General features: G+C 33.0%; 2 protein-coding genes across 3 annotated transcripts; one reads left to right on the forward strand and one right to left on the reverse strand.

Annotated features, from left to right (window-relative positions):
* The first annotated feature begins 1,929 nt into the window (after positions 1–1,929).
* LOC25493374 (probable protein phosphatase 2C 58) lies at positions 1,930–5,668 on the forward strand. 2 transcript variants are annotated; one of them, XM_039833162.1, is made up of 8 exons: positions 1,930–2,090; positions 3,480–3,545; positions 3,622–3,666; positions 3,938–4,108; positions 4,251–4,499; positions 4,590–4,863; positions 5,133–5,287; positions 5,366–5,668. In XM_039833162.1, the coding sequence occupies exons 1-8, from the start codon at positions 1,989–1,991 to the stop codon at positions 5,498–5,500; spliced, it is 1,197 nt and encodes a 398-aa protein (XP_039689096.1). In that variant the 5' UTR covers positions 1,930–1,988; the 3' UTR covers positions 5,501–5,668. The 2 variants fall into 2 exon arrangements, with proteins under 2 accessions (XP_039689096.1, XP_024638738.1); XM_024782970.2 differs by having other exon boundaries at positions 3,625–3,666.
* Positions 5,669–5,773: 105 nt separating this feature from the next.
* Positions 5,774–14,613, reverse strand: LOC25493375 (small RNA 2'-O-methyltransferase). The gene is made up of 10 exons (XM_013601861.3): positions 14,417–14,613; positions 13,408–13,709; positions 12,277–12,366; positions 10,907–11,361; positions 10,594–10,827; positions 9,068–10,008; positions 8,792–8,943; positions 8,602–8,718; positions 7,266–7,403; positions 5,774–6,540 (listed from the first exon to the last, which is right to left on the reverse strand). Exons 2-10 carry the CDS (start codon positions 13,678–13,680, stop codon positions 6,100–6,102), a joined length of 2,841 nt encoding a protein of 946 aa, XP_013457315.1. The 5' UTR covers positions 13,681–13,709; positions 14,417–14,613; the 3' UTR covers positions 5,774–6,099.
* Positions 14,614–18,439: the final 3,826 nt, after the last annotated feature.

Below are 18,439 nucleotides of genomic sequence, written 5' to 3' on the forward strand. Positions count from 1 at the left end.
AATGCTTACTACGTTTCATGTTATCTTCATTTCACTTCAATTTTATTTTATTAAATAAATTAAACTAGAAAATAAAATAAATGCATCCTGGGCCAGGACGACTCAGTACATCGTGGGTTTAATGTTGGCCCAATTTCATCTCTCGTTTTGGAATTTCTTTTTTAAGAAAATTACTTTTCTGACATAGAATACTTCCTATTGACACAAGTAAATGACCAAACTACCCCCAGCGGTAGTTAACTGCTTCTGGCATATGTGCCGCTGGCTCCTCCAGAGGCAGTTAATTGTCGCTGGCTTTGCTGCTTTTTAATATGATTTTACGCGTTTCGGTAGAAAAATCAAAATAAATCGAAAGTTATTCAGAATTCTACGAAACTTTACAAACACCTCTATAAAAAATACATATAGATGATGTGAAAAGTTTTGTAAAACATTCCGAATAAGTCTCGATTTTTTTTTCCGACCGAAACGCGCAAAATCGCAATTGAAAAAACAAAAAAATCGACACATATTCGGAATGTTACGAAACTTTGCACATCATCTATATGTAGTTATATAGAGGTGTCTATAAAGTTTCGAAGCATTTCGACTAAGTCTCGATTTATTTTGATTTTTCGACCGAACGATGCAAAATCACAATTTTTTTCAAGTGCGAGTCCAAAAAAGTGTCCTAAAGGTTGAACTTTTTTACGCTTTTTTGCACTCATGTTTAGAACAAAAAAATAACATCTCCCACAAAAAATTTGAATTTTTCGATTTGGGACGGATTAAATATGAATTTTTAACGCGCTTAAAATTTAAGACACGAAAACATCAAAACATCAACCTAAAAATTGAATTTTGAGCTGTTTTTTTGCAAACACCTCTATAAAAATACATATAGAGGATCTGCAAATTTTCTTAGTATTTCGAGTAATCTTCAATTTATTTTGATTTTTTTACTGAAACGCGTAAAATTGCAATATTTTTCTAACTGCGCATCCGAAAAAGTTATATAGAGGTTGAATTTTTTCATTATTTTTTGTACACATATTAAGAACATAAAAAAAAAAAAACATTTCCCGCAAAAAATTAGAATTTTTCGACAACGGATGAATTAAATATGAATTTTTAATGCGCCACTAACTCAAGAAACCAAAACATCAAAACTTCGACCTAGAAATTGAATTTTGATCTGATTTTTTGCAGACAGCTCAAAAAAAATATATATAGAGGGTCTGTAAAGTTTTGTAGAATTCTGAATAAGTTTCAATTTATTTTGATTTTTCGACCAAAACGCATAAAATCATAATAAAAACCAGCAAAGCCAGCGGCAGTTAACTGCCTGCGTATATGCCAGAGGCAGTTAACTACCGCTGGGAGTAATTTGGTCATTTACTTGTGTCAATAGGAAGTATTCTATGTCAAAAAACAACTTTCTTTTTTTAATAAATTTCTAAGTCCGAAAATAATTATTTGTTGACATAATTGATTGTTTTAGGAGAATGCTGAATTAAATGAAAAAAATCAGAAACTAATCCATATGCAGATTACATACTAAACTCAACTACAAGAGAACTTAACCTCTATCTCTATCAACAAGAAATTTTCTGTATATGCAGATTGCAGATTAAATTTAACTCAATCAAGGCAACATGGTTAAAGGACTTGGCTATCTGTTAACTCTACTGGATTTATCACTATTTAACTAAGTTTATATTTTAACCATCGTATTATTTTTACTAAAATTACTGACGATAGAGTCACGGACTTACAGTATTCATTGTCCCAAGAGAAGTAAAATTCTTTTGATAATATAAAATGGTTACTTGTGTTGTGAGTTTGCAAAAATCAAATGCAAACGGTGAGGGACACTGCCCTACAAATTCTATAACCACGTGTATTTTCTTTCCCTGCAAATAATTATACTTCCTTACACACTCGACACTTGCACACATTACATTCACATTCTTAAAATTAAATATCTATATTGTTGCATGTTATAAACTATGATTCCTTTCCCTTCTCAACTCTCACCACCTTTTGTTTGTTGTTTACAAGTTTTGAACTCAGCCAAAGAGAAAGTCATTCATCAAACAACTATCATGAAGGTACGCTTATTTCATTCAAGATGCTGCTATATATATATATATATATATATATATATGTGTGTGTGTGTGTGTGTGTCACACTCCATTATGAATTTGTCACCATTTTGCTTCAAACTTCAAAGTGTATATATATTGAATATGTTTTCATGTCTCTACAAAATTACTAGTTTTTAAATTTAGTCTCAACATAAATTTTCTCCAATATTGGTCATTAGAGCTTGTTTGAAAAAAAAAAAATTAGTTTTTAGTTTTATATTTAGTCACTATAAAAGCAAAATAAGATTAAACTTAGACTAAACTTAAAAGTAGTGAACTTCATAGGGAATAAAAACATATTTAACCATTTTGTAAATAAAAAAAAAACTAATAATGTGTTAAATATATTGTATATTAGTATATAATATGCGTCCATGTGTTACTTATCATGTATTAAGGCAACTTTATATTATACGCTCATCTTTTTTTTTTTTTTGAAAGAATTATACGCTCATCTTGAAAACAAGAAGAATTTTATGCGAAAATGTAAATTTGGAGAATTGTCTAGGCAATATCTTTAACTAAAGAGTCAATGTCAATCTTGTATATGTTTTGCAGAAAGTTCAAACAAACTAACAATTTTTTCCTACCCTCTTTCGGTAAAAAATCGTTGATTTCATTTTTTACTGATAAAATTGGCTCTCGCTTGCATTAGAAGTTAGCATATTCCAGTAAATTAACTGAGAAAACATTGGATTGCTGTTTTTCTGGTTTGAAACATTGCTTGCGTCTGAATATTGGTTGTCTATAATTAGAAGGAGAAACAAACAGCATGTATCCAATTGGGTTTAGATTAGGAGTTATGTCTCAAAATATGTGTATAGAATGTGCATGAACCCAATTGTTTGAGTAAGTCATATAAGATGTTGTACCTTTTCTTTGGCAAAGTCTTGTCAAAGATGGTAAAAACTGAGTCAAATTCTCAGAAAGAATGTAAAGGAAATTAATTCAAGTTGCCAAGGTAAAAACATTATTGGGATTTGGGAACTAGAATGCAACACGTCACTTGAAAATCGTTTGAAAAACACAAGGTGTGTTTCAACTTTGGATTTGCCTAAACAAATTTAGAGGTAATTGTGATCTGTTAGCAAAGCAAAATGTACTTCTTTTGTGGATTCTTGAGTATATATAGATGAAACAAAAAGAAAATAGGTAAGGTAAAGAAGTTCTAGATAGTGTAGAAATAAATAGTTTCTTCGACTTTGAGCATGTGAAATACTACAAACACGGATACACGACACAGACATTGAAAATAATTTGATCAAATACGCTCATGGATAAATCCGAAAAAAGTTAGTCTTCACATTTTCAGTATTTCACATTTCACATGTGATTTTGTTGTGTCTTGATCAGGCTCATTCTAACTTGCATAAGAGAAAGTCTACTTTGACTGCTGATGGGAATCATGCTGCTTTTAAGGTATATATATTTCTCTTTCTATTGATATCACAAGCTTATACGAATCAACGATCTAAGTTAACAACTTGTATATTAGAAGACATCAAGAAAGGGAAGCTATGTGGAGACTCTTGACAGAAAGGTTTTTCTCTTTTACTCTTGTTTTGCCCATTAGCATTACAATGTAATCAAAGGCTGATGCAGGTGTATATAGCGGAAAATAGAGCTAGTATTACACGGTATGAACATGCAAAGCACATGAATTGATTTACTTTTAGAATTGTCCGAGTGATAAAGCAAAGAAATAAAACATTTTACTTCTATTAATAAACAATATTTCAAAGAAATTTCCTTGGCAATGCACCTTCCTCATTATCTTAGCCTGCAAATTCATGCTTTTCATTCAACATCAGGCAGAAGATATCTTTACTAGAGAAGAAAAATATAGCGAGGATGGAAATTACAATGAAACCGGTGATGACAACAATGAAGAAAAATCTGAAGGAGATGATGATGTGATTGAAGATCAACAAGAGGAAGGAGAGTACTTACTAGGAGATGACGGTCCTACTGCAGTTGCAGAAGTATACATTTTCAGTTTATCTTGTGGGAAATTGTCGTATATACATTCTTTGCAATGTCATCAAAAACTAGTTATACTTACTTGGGAATACTTGACACTTTCAAAATACATTAGATAACATTTTTTTTCTATTCTTCTCACAGGATGGAATTCACAAAGGTCTGTTCACGAAAGACGCAGATGAAGATAATAAAACTTCGACTCGACATTTCAGCCATGGATGTCATTTAGTTGAAGGAAAGATGAACCATGGAATGGAGGACTATGTTTTTGCTCAACACAGGAAGCTCAATGGATATGATTTAGGACTGTATGCAATATTTGATGGACACGCTGGTCCTGATGTTGCAAAATATTTGCAAAACCATCTATTCCAAAATATATTGAGTGAGGTATATACTTTAGTAATCGATATATTATATATTTCTGTCTACACATTATTATTCTCACTTCCATTTGATTTCTTAATCATGCACGGATAGCCTGATTTCTGGGAGAATCCAGTGCATGCTGTTAAGAAAGCATGTAAAGCTACAGACAACGAGATTTTAGAAAACATAGCCGATTGGCGTGGAGGATCAACAGCTGTGGTAGCAATACTAATTAATGGAGTAAAGCTACTAGTTATAAATGTTGGCGATTCTCGAGCAATATCATGTAAAAATGGTCTTGCAAAACAACTTACTGTGGATCACGAACCGGAAAAGGAAAAAGATCTGGTTGAGAGCAGAGGAGGTTGTGTTTTTAAGAGACCTGGTAATGATGAAATAAGTTCAACAAAATTTATAAATGCATAACTTCCTTCATCATGTAATAATTTTCTTTTTTCATACATGAACATAAACTTACTTCTGTATATCATAAGAATTTCAAGTCTATGCATGACACCTATTTTTTTGCTGAATAGATAGAGTTTTCTAATAATATAACAATCAGAATGAAAGATTAAAAGTTTTCAACTTAAAGTTCTCTTGTCTATAACTCAATATGCATCATTTTTTCCCTCCATTTTGTTAAATGTTAAGGGGATGTTCCAAGAGTGGATGGCCAGTTAGCAATGACAAGAGCATTTGGAGATGGAAAACTGAAGGAGCACATCACTGCAGAACCAGACGTGATGATCAAGAAAATTGACGAGGACACTGAATTCATCATTTTTGCAAGTGATGGTCTATGGAAGGTACGAGGATACTTTGTTTATGCTAGAATTATCAACTTTCTGTAATTATCAACTTAAAACTTAGGTTCACTATTGCAGGTGATGACGAATCAAGAGGCTTGTGACTGTATCAAGGATGTTGATGATGCTCAAAAAGCAGCTACAAAGTTAGTCAAAGAAGCCAAATCTCTTGGAAGCTGTGACGATATTTCATGCATAGTTGTTATGTTCTAGCTTACATGTTCCTGCATTTTATGCGTATTTGTCTTGTTTTCTGTAAAATGTTTCAAATTTCTTTAACTCAAGCAAATGTCTCTTTAAAATATTTTCATGGGTCATGTACGTATATCTTACAGCCACTATGTGTTGAACTTCATTTATAGCAATTATCTTATCTTTCAATCTGCTCTTACGAATAGTTGATATTTAAAAAGTTAAATATACAACTTTTTTTATTAGTGTTTTGAATACGCCGAATGAATTGATGAAAAACCAAAACACAATCTCTTGTCTCGGATGCAAAATAAACCAAACATCGCCATTATCTTTATAATAAAATAATAATAGGATTCTACCATAAAAAACCAACATGTGTATTCTTTTAAACTTCATGTCAGCCTAGGGGAAGACCCTAACTTTTTAACCATCCAGCTCCACAAAATATCTCCCCACATATATCCTAGCAATTTCAGATTCTATCCCTTAACTAAACCTATCAATACTTCTTTCCCTTATTTCCTAGCATCCATTCTATTTCGGTTGTCTTCTTGCAAGCCCAGCAATCAGAACTATATAAGTCTCATTCTGTTAGCTTCTTTTAAAGAAAAAAAAAGTTATTTCTTTTTGCTACTCCATTCCCATATTACATTATAATGGCTATCTATATCATCAGTATGCGTCTGGACTTCATCTTCATGACTCCATTCTCTTTTGAACACAGCAATCTGTGAAGCAAAACCTGGTTCAACATCAGCAAAACCACCAACCCCACTAAACTTCACATTGTAATTGTGCCGTGCAGCCAAGTCAGATGCCCACTGGTTGAACTGTTCTCTGGTCCACTCAAATTTGTGGTCATTATTGCGAAACTTGCATGACTGTAAGAGGGTTTGCCCGTCCAATTCTTCTTGTTCTTGGGTAGGGGGATTCGACTTCTGTAGCACTACATTGTATTCAAAATTTGGTGTAGAAACAATGAGAATCTTTGGACAAAAATAACTTAATGCCACATTCCCAAAGAGACAAGCTTGATCTTCATCCATATGTTCAATCACCTGCATTATATAATAAATTTATATCGGTTGATTCAGTTCCAAGATAATCAGAGTTTCTACGCAAATGCAGATTTATGGGTTTAAACATCATGGATGAGCAAAATACTCTGTCCCCTCAAGAACATGACAGTTGTTGCATGTATAAAGTATATTCCAGCAAATTGAAGCAGAGGTATTTCCAAGTGAAAAGAATGTAGAAGTGCTTGTTCACAGGCTAAAGAGCAAGACCACATCAGCAACATTATCCAGTTTTTAAGCGTAAAGTGTTTAAACTAAGATATGTTAAAATGAATGCTAGCAAGCATGGGTTTATGTAGAAGTGCTTGTTTACAGGCTAAAGAACGACCATAACAGCAGCATTATCCAGTTTTTAAGCCTAAAGTATTTAAAAGTGTAAAAATGAATGTTGGCAACATGGGGTGGGTTTATCTCCTCTAAAGTTAGCTAAATTTGCATGCATGTGGTATGAATTCCTTACTAAAATTTTCATGAGACACTTCCATATTTGCAATTTAAACGAAAGAGCTAAATTGAAATTTTTTGAAGTCACATGATTTCCCCTAATCCAAACATCACAATATGAAATCATCTGACACAGTGCAATTTAAAACATCAAACTCAAGTTACAGACAATGAACTTAATCAAAAATGTTAATTTACGTCAACATTCTATCAAAAAATATGAAGTCAACAATAATAGGAATATAAAATGGATCAAGAAATACCTCTAAACAAGTACCAATATCAAACCCATGCAACCTGGAATCAAAATTTGTAATTGAACCTTCGTAAAGAATAACTGACTTTATGTCAATTCTTGTCACACCAGCATCTGGATTTGCATCTAATTTTGAATTCAGTACCTGCACAATTTATGCACGCAAAATCAAGCAGCTTACAGGCAGAAATTTCACATACATACAAAAACAAAATTATGATTTCAGCTTCCAACACAAAGCACTAGAAGGTCCTATAAGACCAAGACCTCCAAGATCAAAAGGCTGCCAGCATCAACTATACATCCAACATAAATTCATTACTTTGAACAATATTTCCACACTGAGCAGAATTTAAGTCAGTAAAAATCAAGTCAAAGACATCTACTCAAATATTAAAATATCTGCATCAGTTAAATAAGGCACGTACATGATACTCAACATAATAATGACAATTGTATGATCAATTACTTTTCTATTTTCAAAAGTTATGGGCAGCATTATTGTTAGGACAAGGATAAAGATGAGTTCGTTAGGATATGAGGTTAGAAGTGAGTTAGGGAAGTATTAGGTAGTGGGGTAGTTAAATTATCGTGTGTATGGTTTTGTGTAGAGAAGGTAAGGATTCATATTTGTTAATGTTTGGTGAATAGAGCAGTAGCTCTATTGTAGAGAGTGGGAAACCCTTGGAGGAGAGTTTTCTCTCTGATTCTTTCTTATTTTCCCACTAAAAGTGTTCTTTCATTAATTCTTTTAAATTCAATTCTTGTGTTCCTAGCAATTATGCACAAAGACTACATAATACAAGATGGACGTAATAAACACCTCAAGATCTTGATAGAGTTGGGACAATGATGGGACACCTAGGCAAGGCACATTCTAGAAGATTGCAGAAGCATAGGAAATAAGAGTTAGTTGGCACTTTTGTTGATTTTAGGGAATATTCTATTATAAAAGGGAGGGGAGTGTAGTGAGGAATGCATTGAGATTGTTAGAAGTTGGTTAGGAAAGATTTCTCTCAGGTTAGGAGCATTGTGCTCTGGTAGGAGTGTTCACACTCCGGTTTATCCTTTCTTTTCTATTATTCCACCATTTTAGAGCCTTTGAGCTCACCTTTATCATTCAATAAAAAACTGTTCCGTTATCTTGAATTCACGGTCAGACAGAAGTCATTACTTTGACATATTTAGGATCAATCTTGTTCAGACAGCGCTCCCTGGTATTATATATTCCAAACAATAGAAGACACTTTTTTTCTTGCACATCTAAGCCTAAACCCTAAGTATTCTACTTAAAAAAAAAAAAACTAAAATGCAAATTTTGAGATAGGAAAGTGCATGTAAACCTTTGCAGCCCGTGTAAGACCCTTTTGTGAAATATCAACACCAGCAATTTTCTCCAGAGATGTTGTGTAATTTAGCAATGCTTCCAACAAGCTTCCAGATCCACATCCAAAATCAAGCTGCAATGAAGGAGAACCTCAAACTCACAACTCGGAGTAACAGAAGAAAATAAGTTGAGAAAGTTAAGCGTACCAAAGTAGTAGCATGGGATTCTAAAATGTGTTGCACTGCAAATTCCACTCGTTGCTTTGAAAGTGGAGGGCTAAAAAGAGCCTGCTCCATTCTTTCCTCTGGAGGTTCTGCAACTTTGGTCAAACTTATTTCATATTCCACACAGCAGGCCTCTGAAAAATAAGAATATAAAACCATCAACACAATTTTCAATTTAGAATCAGCAAATTAGCCGCTTGCAAAACAACGTACATGTGTGGGTGTTTAGGGGGAGAATAACAGGAGAAAGTAACTCACTAGAAGATAAGGACGACATTTTGGCTGAATCACCAGCTGAAGCAAAAATCAAATCAGAAGTGAGCAAGTTCGTGTTGAAATAAGCACACTGGCCAACAGACATCTGCATCACAACCTCCTCAATGTATGAAATCACAGCACCAACCCCAATCTCAAACTCAAACTCATTACAAGATTCAATAACTTCTTTCATATTTTCACCCTCCACAACCAAAGATACTGAATAACTAATACAAGGTAAAGATCCATTGCATGGACAGACACCAGAGTCTGGACCTTCAATCTTTAAGTTGCAAACGCCATTTACTAACATGTCTTGTAATGAATTTGCACACATTGGCTCAAGTGATTTATTACACTGCATTGCATAAAGATGGCGATTCTGAATGGATTGGCCAATTAGAATCTCTCTGAAAAGGTTTTTGGAAAAAACGTGGATGCTGAAGTTTCCTGCAGTCTCATAGAGCTGTTCAAAAGGAGCAGTTACACTATTAAAATACTTGTTCAGCCATGATAGAAGTTTCAATGAGGCATTCTGAATAGCATCATTCTGCTTCTTGTAACAATCATCAGGGGAACACAAAAGTATTACTTCCGCACACCGAGAAAGCAACTTTATTTCACATTTAAACATCCCTGAATCTGATTGCTTTGGACATCCATTTACAGAGGCCCCATTGACACATTCAATCACATCAGTTCCAGAGCCTGCAGCCTTAAAACACGACTCTGATGATTCAGTTGGTATTTTGAGAGGATGACTTATAATGGAAAAGAGAGGTTCAGACAGGCGATGCTGGCGACAAAACATACAAAGTATATCCCTGGGAAGGGAACCCCTCCAGTTAACTCTTGTGGTAAATCTTGAAGGCAACTCAGCTGTGAGTAGTGCCTCTCTAGATAATTTGTAAATGCCCCCTGGAGTCTTCCCTAGAAGCATCCTGTATAGAAAACCTAGCAATCACTAAATGATGCAGAGTTGAATAATTTTACACAAACAGAAACCGACAAATATTTCTAACCAACAAAAAAGACAAATGCTCATCTAAAAGAATTCAACGGATGCAAAAATGGATGGGAGGACAAAACTAGTATACTCTCCAAAAAAGCATCATGCAAACGAGAATAAAAGTTGGAAAGAACAGAAAAACCTCCAAGTTAAATAATCTAAGTTTTCTACTTTTGTTATGAAGATTCAGTTTGCAGCAACATCAGAGAGGTCCCTTTATCTTTCTTAACCTACGCAACCGTGGGATGCCTAATTAAAACCTGGAGAAATTATTTATTAGATAGGTTTTAAGTTAAGACGAGTTAATAGGAAATCTACTCACAATTATCAAAAGCAGCAAAGGTTTTTACAGGTTGGTCTCCCAAAGTAAAAATAATTCAGTTGGCCGCAATAATAAAGCAAAAATGCATGACATAATAACACCTTTTCACCAAGTATTAAGTTTAGCCAAAGAATGTAATATAAGGTTGATCATTGTACTATTAAAATTTCAATAAACACTTGAATTTAAAGAGACCTGTAATATAATCGAACAGTTACATCCTCATAGAAAAGATCTCTAGATTTCCGTGTATATCCGATGCATGCTAAGATTGCATCACCAACTATATCTTGCCCAGACAAGTATCTTGCCCTTGCATTTAGAGATTCGGTTTCTTTTCCATTTCCCGATACAAAAGACCGATCCAGTAGATATGATTGTTGAGCTGCAAAGAACAGTCTGGTCTCTGAAGAAGCTTTGCCTATATTCCTATTGGAGCCACAAAGATCAAGAATAAGTTAGAAAACAATTATCTAGTTTAAGAAAAATCTCTGTAAATACATCATACCTTGAAATCAGAACATTGGCACCATCTTTTAAACCAAGTTCATTTGCAATGATATCAAGGTAGTACTCTCTTAAAGACATACGGAGAGTCACAGCTTCAACATATTTTTCCATTGAACTAGGAATGCGTATGGCTTCAACCTGAATGCATTCTTGTGTATCGCCCAATTCCATTAACGACTCTATAATATCTTGTGGATATGGACTCAGCTTTCTAATCCAGATATGTTGTTCAGATGTAACAAGAAACTCATTTAACTTGGTAGCAGACCTTACTATATATGGAAGGACCAAAAACGGATTCGACTCCACCTCAGGATTAATACATTTACACAAACTAAAAATCTTTGCATCACAGACAGCAATGACAGAAATAGGAATTGATCCATAATGATCGCTCTTTGTTCTCAAACTAGCCCGAATGTGACCACTGAGCGGATGATCAGATATAAGAAACTGTATAGGTGATGAATGGCAAAGAAAAATGGTATCAGACTGAATTTAAATTCACTGACACATGTAATATTGGAAAATCATGAAGTCCAAAAAAATAATACTTCCTTTTGACTAATTTTTCAATGTGATGACCAGCAAGGGGTAATTGTATATCATATCTTACTATAAGATTAGAGGACCAAAAAACTAAAAGAAAGTAGAAAGATAGAATTCATAAACTTGATGTTTTCAACCTATGAATGTCCAACAACGTTCAGAGATCAGACCAGTTCTAAAAGAATTATTTGCTTGGCATCAAACAATCGGGAATGAAGGGAATAAGAATATAGTAATTTCTAGTGGTGTATCCTTAATGTTCACTGCAACAAACATTGATGTTCAATAACTTGAAACTAACTACAGACTAAATAGTAAACGGCAACATCAGTGAGGAATCTGTTCTCAAACTTCATCACCAAATGTCTAAATTACCAGCTCAACCAATAATTGGCTACTTACAGACCAATCTAGCAGATAGGAAAAGAAATCATAAGGATGGCCAGGTGAAACAGAATTAGAAACCTGAAGGGTCATTGGATCATCCGGCTAAACACAACAAAATGATTTAGGGCGAGTTTGTAGAACAGTTTACTTAAGCACTACTGTCATATAAGATCTTGTATATAACCTGTTTCTACAATAGAAGGTGTTTATCAAATATGCCAAAAACACAAGATAAGCGCTTATAAGCCAACTATCATAAACTATTTCTAAAAATTATTCACACACTTGCATAACCGCTAATGTCACAAGATAAGCTCAAATAAGCCCTTCCAAACACCTCTTATTACATAAGAGGGATTGTTGTGCTCTTAATATACTTTATTTTCATAACTGAAAGTAGGCATCATTCAATACACAGAAAAAATTACCTACTTTTTCTGAAAAGATATAGGCGATTCGGGCAACTAAACTTTCTTGTGCTTCCTGAGGAGTAAGATCAGTGGTCTCTGTAATGATACCAATCTGCAGGAGAGTAATTCATAGTTGTAATATTGTGAAAGTTTAAATGTCATAATCCTCTCAAAACAGGTAAACACTTGAAATAGCAGATATGATACAACACAAAGGAGTCCCTACATAGCAGTAGCAATTTTAAAAATAATATGCAGATAGGAAGCATGCATATTGGATAAATTATTACTGTATAATCGGCACTAGGAAACGATCCATTTGCCTATCCTCTGTATTTAACATATATAGTTTGAAACAATGAGTCAGTATAAAATACAATTGAAACCCACATTAAAAAAAGCCTCTAAATTACAAGACATTGACCCAAAAACAAAAATCATCAGAAAATTTTAAGGGCTTGAAATTCTAGAGAAAATTGCCATTAAAATTGAGCCCATCTGAAAAATCATCAGAAAATTTTAAGGGCTTGAAATTCTAGTGAAAAAATTGCCATTTCAATTGAGCCCATCTGATCAATATTTGACAATCGTTAGTTGGGCTGAACGAGGACACCAGGAAGAAAATGAAAGTTTTTTTGTTTTTTGTTTTGAAGAAGCCAAACTAGCCCAGTGAAAATCAAACCTGAGACCTTGAGAGGAGCACACTCCAAGGTCCCAAGCCAGCACCACCAGGTCAACCCAAGTGGGTTGGAGGAAACGAAAGTTAGTAAATGTCTACCATAGCATTATAAGTTATGTAACATTTCAAATGCATTACTGTATTACTGAAAAGACTCAACAAAGTAAAATTAACATACAAGTGTGTGTTTGGCATTGACATCTTCAAATACAAGAAATCAAACTCAACTTTCTACTTAGGCAGTTAAGCTATTGTCATCTTTACAGCAGGACTAAAATAACAAATAATCATCAATAACTAAATGTAACCAGTAAGTATTTTATCGGTTCAATTCTACCACTTCTTGGCAACTATAAATAACTTGTTTGAACCAATAAAGAAATGAACAGGTAAGTAAAAGGATATTCGAGTACAAGCACAACAATTTATTCATTATTATCAATAATTTGCATACTGATTCGAAATGAGTCATACCTTCTCTATAGCCATCTCCGCAGCAGATTGCTCTGCATCCTTCTTTTTCTTAAAGGTCCCCGACACAACTGTAAGTTCTGGAAGCTGCAATGTGCAACGGTACAAAGATGGCCTCATCTGAGGAATGCTTAACCCTGGACATTCAGTTTGACAGACCTCTTTCACTTCCTCTACCACATAGCAAGCATTTTTGCCAAACTTTTGGTGTATTATAGCCTTCGGTGTAAGGGCTGGTTTTTTCGGCGCAGCCACAGGACGTTCTTTTGTTGCCATGAGAAAGCTCAGAATATTTCCAGCGTATTCTTGAACATCAAACCATAAACAATATATCAGCCAAAAATTATGAAGCACTAACAAAAACACAGACATTCTGGACATGACACTGACACTTCGACATCGGTAAATATTTGAAAAAATAAAATAAAATTAATTGAATGTAATCACATGTATGTCGTGTCGGACACACCTTCTATAAGAAGTGTCTAGTAGGCTTAATACACACTACTCAGCAAGCAACTAATTAATTACAAAGGTGACTAATAAAAATCTAGGAATGAACTTATACAAAGGATTAACTAAATATAAAGCTAATTTATCTTTTAAGCAGCATTTGAAAAAAGAAAAAAAAAATAATAAAAATGAAATAAAGAGTGTAACTTTTAAGTAATACTTGTGAACCCATGCTCATTTTCCAGAAATTTTGTAACAATATCTTCAACACACACAAAAAGGAAAAGAAAACGCTTAAACCCTAAAACATAGAAATGAAAAACAAAACAAAAATATTAAAAAAAAAAAAAAAACTTTTCAGCAGCATAATGCAAAAAGAGGCATGTTACTACTGTTAATCTGTTGTAATAACGTTGATTTTGATAAAGCAAGAATGAAGGAGTGAAATTGAAAGCGAGAGAATAAAGCGAGTGTTAGTGGAAAAGGGAAAAAGCGAGAATCGAAATTGTGAAGAAAGTTGAAGAATGTAAAGGAAAAGAAGGAGAGCAAGAGAATGTACCTTAAGGTTTATTGTTGAAGAATGAATATGAATGAAATTAGGGTTTAGAAAAATGTAGTGGAGTAGCAATTTATAGAATGAAATGAAGTGTAAAGGAAAAAGAGTGGAAGACGAAAGAGGGAAAGTTTTAAGAGTGTTTTTAGCACACTCAGACTCAGTCTCACGCCAAAAACGTACTGTCTCTGTTCCGTAACGGAATCATTGCTGCTACTAACTTGGAAGTTAAGTTTAAACAAACAAATCAAACGAAATCATTTTTTTTTCAATAACTGTTAAAATATTTTTATTAATATTTGTTATTGTCATTCATGTTCTTTTATTTGATCTTGTATTATTATTATATAAGTATATATTGCGTATCTTAAACTAGTATTTATCAATTAAGTTAGTCTTGAGAATGAATTATTATAGTTTTAAAGGAAAATCAGCATATAACACGTAACATGAAGAAATCTTGTTGCTAAAGTACATCTAATTAGTCCGCATGAATAGAAGACATTATTAGGTAATCGATGCTAGTCAGGTCAATCAAAGCTTCAAGTAGGATTTTTGAAGAAGTGATTAGTTTATTCATGTGACTCCCTTATGTGCACCTATTAAATATTATGTAAGTATTCTCGTGGTTGCTCAATCTAATATAAATACAACCCCTAATTTAATACTCTCTTTGGTCCTTAATATAAGAAAAAGTTAACTACATTATTGAAAATATAGACTAGATACATCACTTAAACAATGAACTAAAAATGTCAATTGTTTCTTATATTAAGGACCGGAGGGAGTATATCATATACATGACATGTTAAATGTGGTCTTCAGTCTATATAGATAATAGTAATAGTCTCTACGTTTTATATTATTATCTCAATTCATATTAAAACCTGACTAGATATCAATGTTCCGCTATAAACACAAGCAAAATATAGAACAACAAAGGAGAAGGAGAAGAGGAGAGAGAGAGAGAGAGAGAGAGAGAGAGAGAGAGAGAGAGAGAGAGAGAGAGAGAGAGAGAGAGAGAGAGAGAGAGAGAGAGAGAGAGAGAGAGAGAGAGAGAGAGAGAGAGAGAGTACACACAAATTTGTTCACCCAGTTCGGTTTAATAGTGACCTACTCTACGGGAGAAAGCAGCTCTCCGTTCAACTGTAATAATGAGTAACTTTAAATAATAAAAAAAAAAATATCAAAGGGTTACAATAATCAATCTTCAAACTTAAATCTACCTAAAGTCTCGAATCTCTTCTTGTGACCAAAAGACTCAATCTTAATAGTGTTTCTCCAAGATGAATCAATCTCAACCCTAGTGTTTGTTGCCAAGAGAATTTTCTACAAACGCTAGATATGATGTTGGCTTCTAAACCCTTGTTTTCTGGCTCTCTACTCTCTTATCTTTCATCTGATACAAAGTTTATATTTATAAAGAAATATAACTCATAAATCTGGAATGGATATCATGCTAAGGATACGTTTATTTTTTTCTTCTTCAACACAAAATATATTTGCATCAAATATTCCTTTTCAAATATATATTTGCATCAAATCTTCCTTCATACAGTACAAAAATATATTTATATTTTCAACAACAATCTTCTTGAAGCACAAAATATATTTAAAACAAATCTTTTATATTTTTAACAACAATATTTTTCATCCATCAAATTTTGAGTCAATTTTAATAATAATACAAATCATGATACATGACATAAGTTTAATATATTGGTCTCTAAGACTTACACCAACAAGTTCATGAACAAACTTGAAGTATTTATCAATCAAGTTAGTCACTCGATTAATTTAAAAGTATGAGAATCAACAAGCTCATGGACAAACTTGAAGTATTTATCAATCCACTTAGTCTCTCAATTAATTTAAAAGTATAGTGCATGTTATACATAACTAAAAAGAATTGTTGCAAATTTATCCCGGCCTTGAGAATTTGGAGGCTCGGCTCTGGAAATGAAAAGAGGCCAGTGATAAAATCAAAATATAATTTTTTTTTAAAGAGCAATGTTCTATTTATATTTTTTAAAAGATAAATACAAGGTGCCGTATATATGCGGTACACCCAGAGGTGAAAATGACTACCGTATACATGAGGAACCCCCACCTAACACCAAAATCAAGAGGAACTAATTCTAATAATCCTAAAAGAGGCCCATCCTTGTGAGAGAATGAAATAATCTTAGGGGGCCTAAGAGATATTAAGGGGGCCTAAAAAGAAACCACCATTATACTTGATATAAAAAAAAAATGAGGCCCATCCTTGAGGGAGGCCCAGCTCGTTTGAGCTGTTTGCACCCCTCACCCTGATCCCGATAGCAGTGAGAAATTTGAGTAGAGTGGATATTAAGGAAGGGTGGAGATATAAATGGAAGTCGGTACTTTAGTTTTGGTGAGTGAAATACATGCAATATTTATCGTGTTACAATTCACATTGTACAGCTTCGTGATGGATATCATTTTTCTTTTCTATAATAGAATAGAGACATAGTAATCTATTAATTAATAATAGTTTATAGTTTAAGGAAAATGCTATGGTGCTTATTAAGCAAGTAAATATAGTAATAAAATATTGAAATTTGTGTAGTCAATTCTTTAAAAAATTAAAAAAATGTCCTTTTGATACAATTTTTTTTTAAAGATACAAACCTTTTTCTTGTAGGTTCCTTCACTGGCATGACCTTTAGTTTTAAAACTAAATTGAAAATTTTATTCTTTTTTGAAAATTTATTCTTTTTTAAATTTATTCTTTTTTGTTACATTTGTTCCCTCCACATAATCATATTTGAGCACATACCATCTTAAGATTTGAGGTCAAATTTATCCTTATAAAACGAGTTTGTGAACTAATTACTCCTATTTATAAATACATATTCATATCATCTTTTATTTAATATGAGACTCTTTAACATTCTCAAAGACTAACATGAACATCTCTAAAGTGGAACATTTTAAATTTCAATCAAACTTTTATCACAACTATTTTTTTCCGCATATTTGAACTGGTGTGACATTTCATATGTCATAACCTTAACATACATGAAAATGATAATTTAGTCTGTAAAAGATTATAAATCTCTAACAACATTTATCAGATGGTATCTGACTAGATTCTGGTTTAGAGACTTATGTGTCTCAACTTGTTTTTGTCAAAGACTAAAAAATTTAGTTTTTTTTTTAGGAACAACCTGTGAAGCTACAACATGTTAAGATCAATGTGTTTGTGTATCTTGTGAAACTGCATGTTAGGACCAATGCTAATATGTTTTTTCAGGACCAATGTGTTTGTATTTTGTGAAGCTATCTATATGTTAACATGACCCAAAGTATTATGTACACACATCACAATCTTTTGATCAATATGTTTCACTATCATTTGAGTTCATCAAAGCTTTTATCATATATTTATCCTAATACTCAATATTTTAATACACTTTGGCCCATAACATACAAACTAAATTGAAGTGTTTTCATGAATTTTGTTTTTTGAATAAGCCAAAATAAATTATATAACACCGAACAAATATTCTCCTTTGTACAAAACCTATCAAAGAAGAATACAAAAGTTATTGTAACAACAATAAAGTTCAAAACATAAGTAAGTAAGAAAGGAGAAACAATAGGGGGCTTAGTCAATGCTCAAACACATAAAAGAGTTAAGCCACCAAGTTTAATAACTACAATCAAATTAAGGTGACGAATTTTGCCCTAAGCCACCAAAACGAGAGCATCTTGATATCATCTAAAAGCTGGAAAGCTTTTCGTGAAAATTGTTAATTAGTCTCTTAACTTTCATTTAGTTTTAGTTTAAATAAATTTTGAATCCTACAAATCATTATATTATGGTTGGATGCAACAACCTGCCAACATAAGACATCACATGCAACTTTATACCAATTTTTCATCACAGTATTAGGTGAATTCAAGTATGATTGATTTTACATAAGACTTGTTGAGATATTTCTAACACCATTCAAAAAACACCTCAAATCAGATGTTTTGGGAACTAATTAAATGCACCAAAAC

Source organism: Medicago truncatula, chromosome 4 (genome assembly GCF_003473485.1).
Source record: "Medicago truncatula cultivar Jemalong A17 chromosome 4, MtrunA17r5.0-ANR, whole genome shotgun sequence".
In the NCBI taxonomy this organism is placed as follows: domain Eukaryota; kingdom Viridiplantae; phylum Streptophyta; class Magnoliopsida; order Fabales; family Fabaceae; genus Medicago; species Medicago truncatula.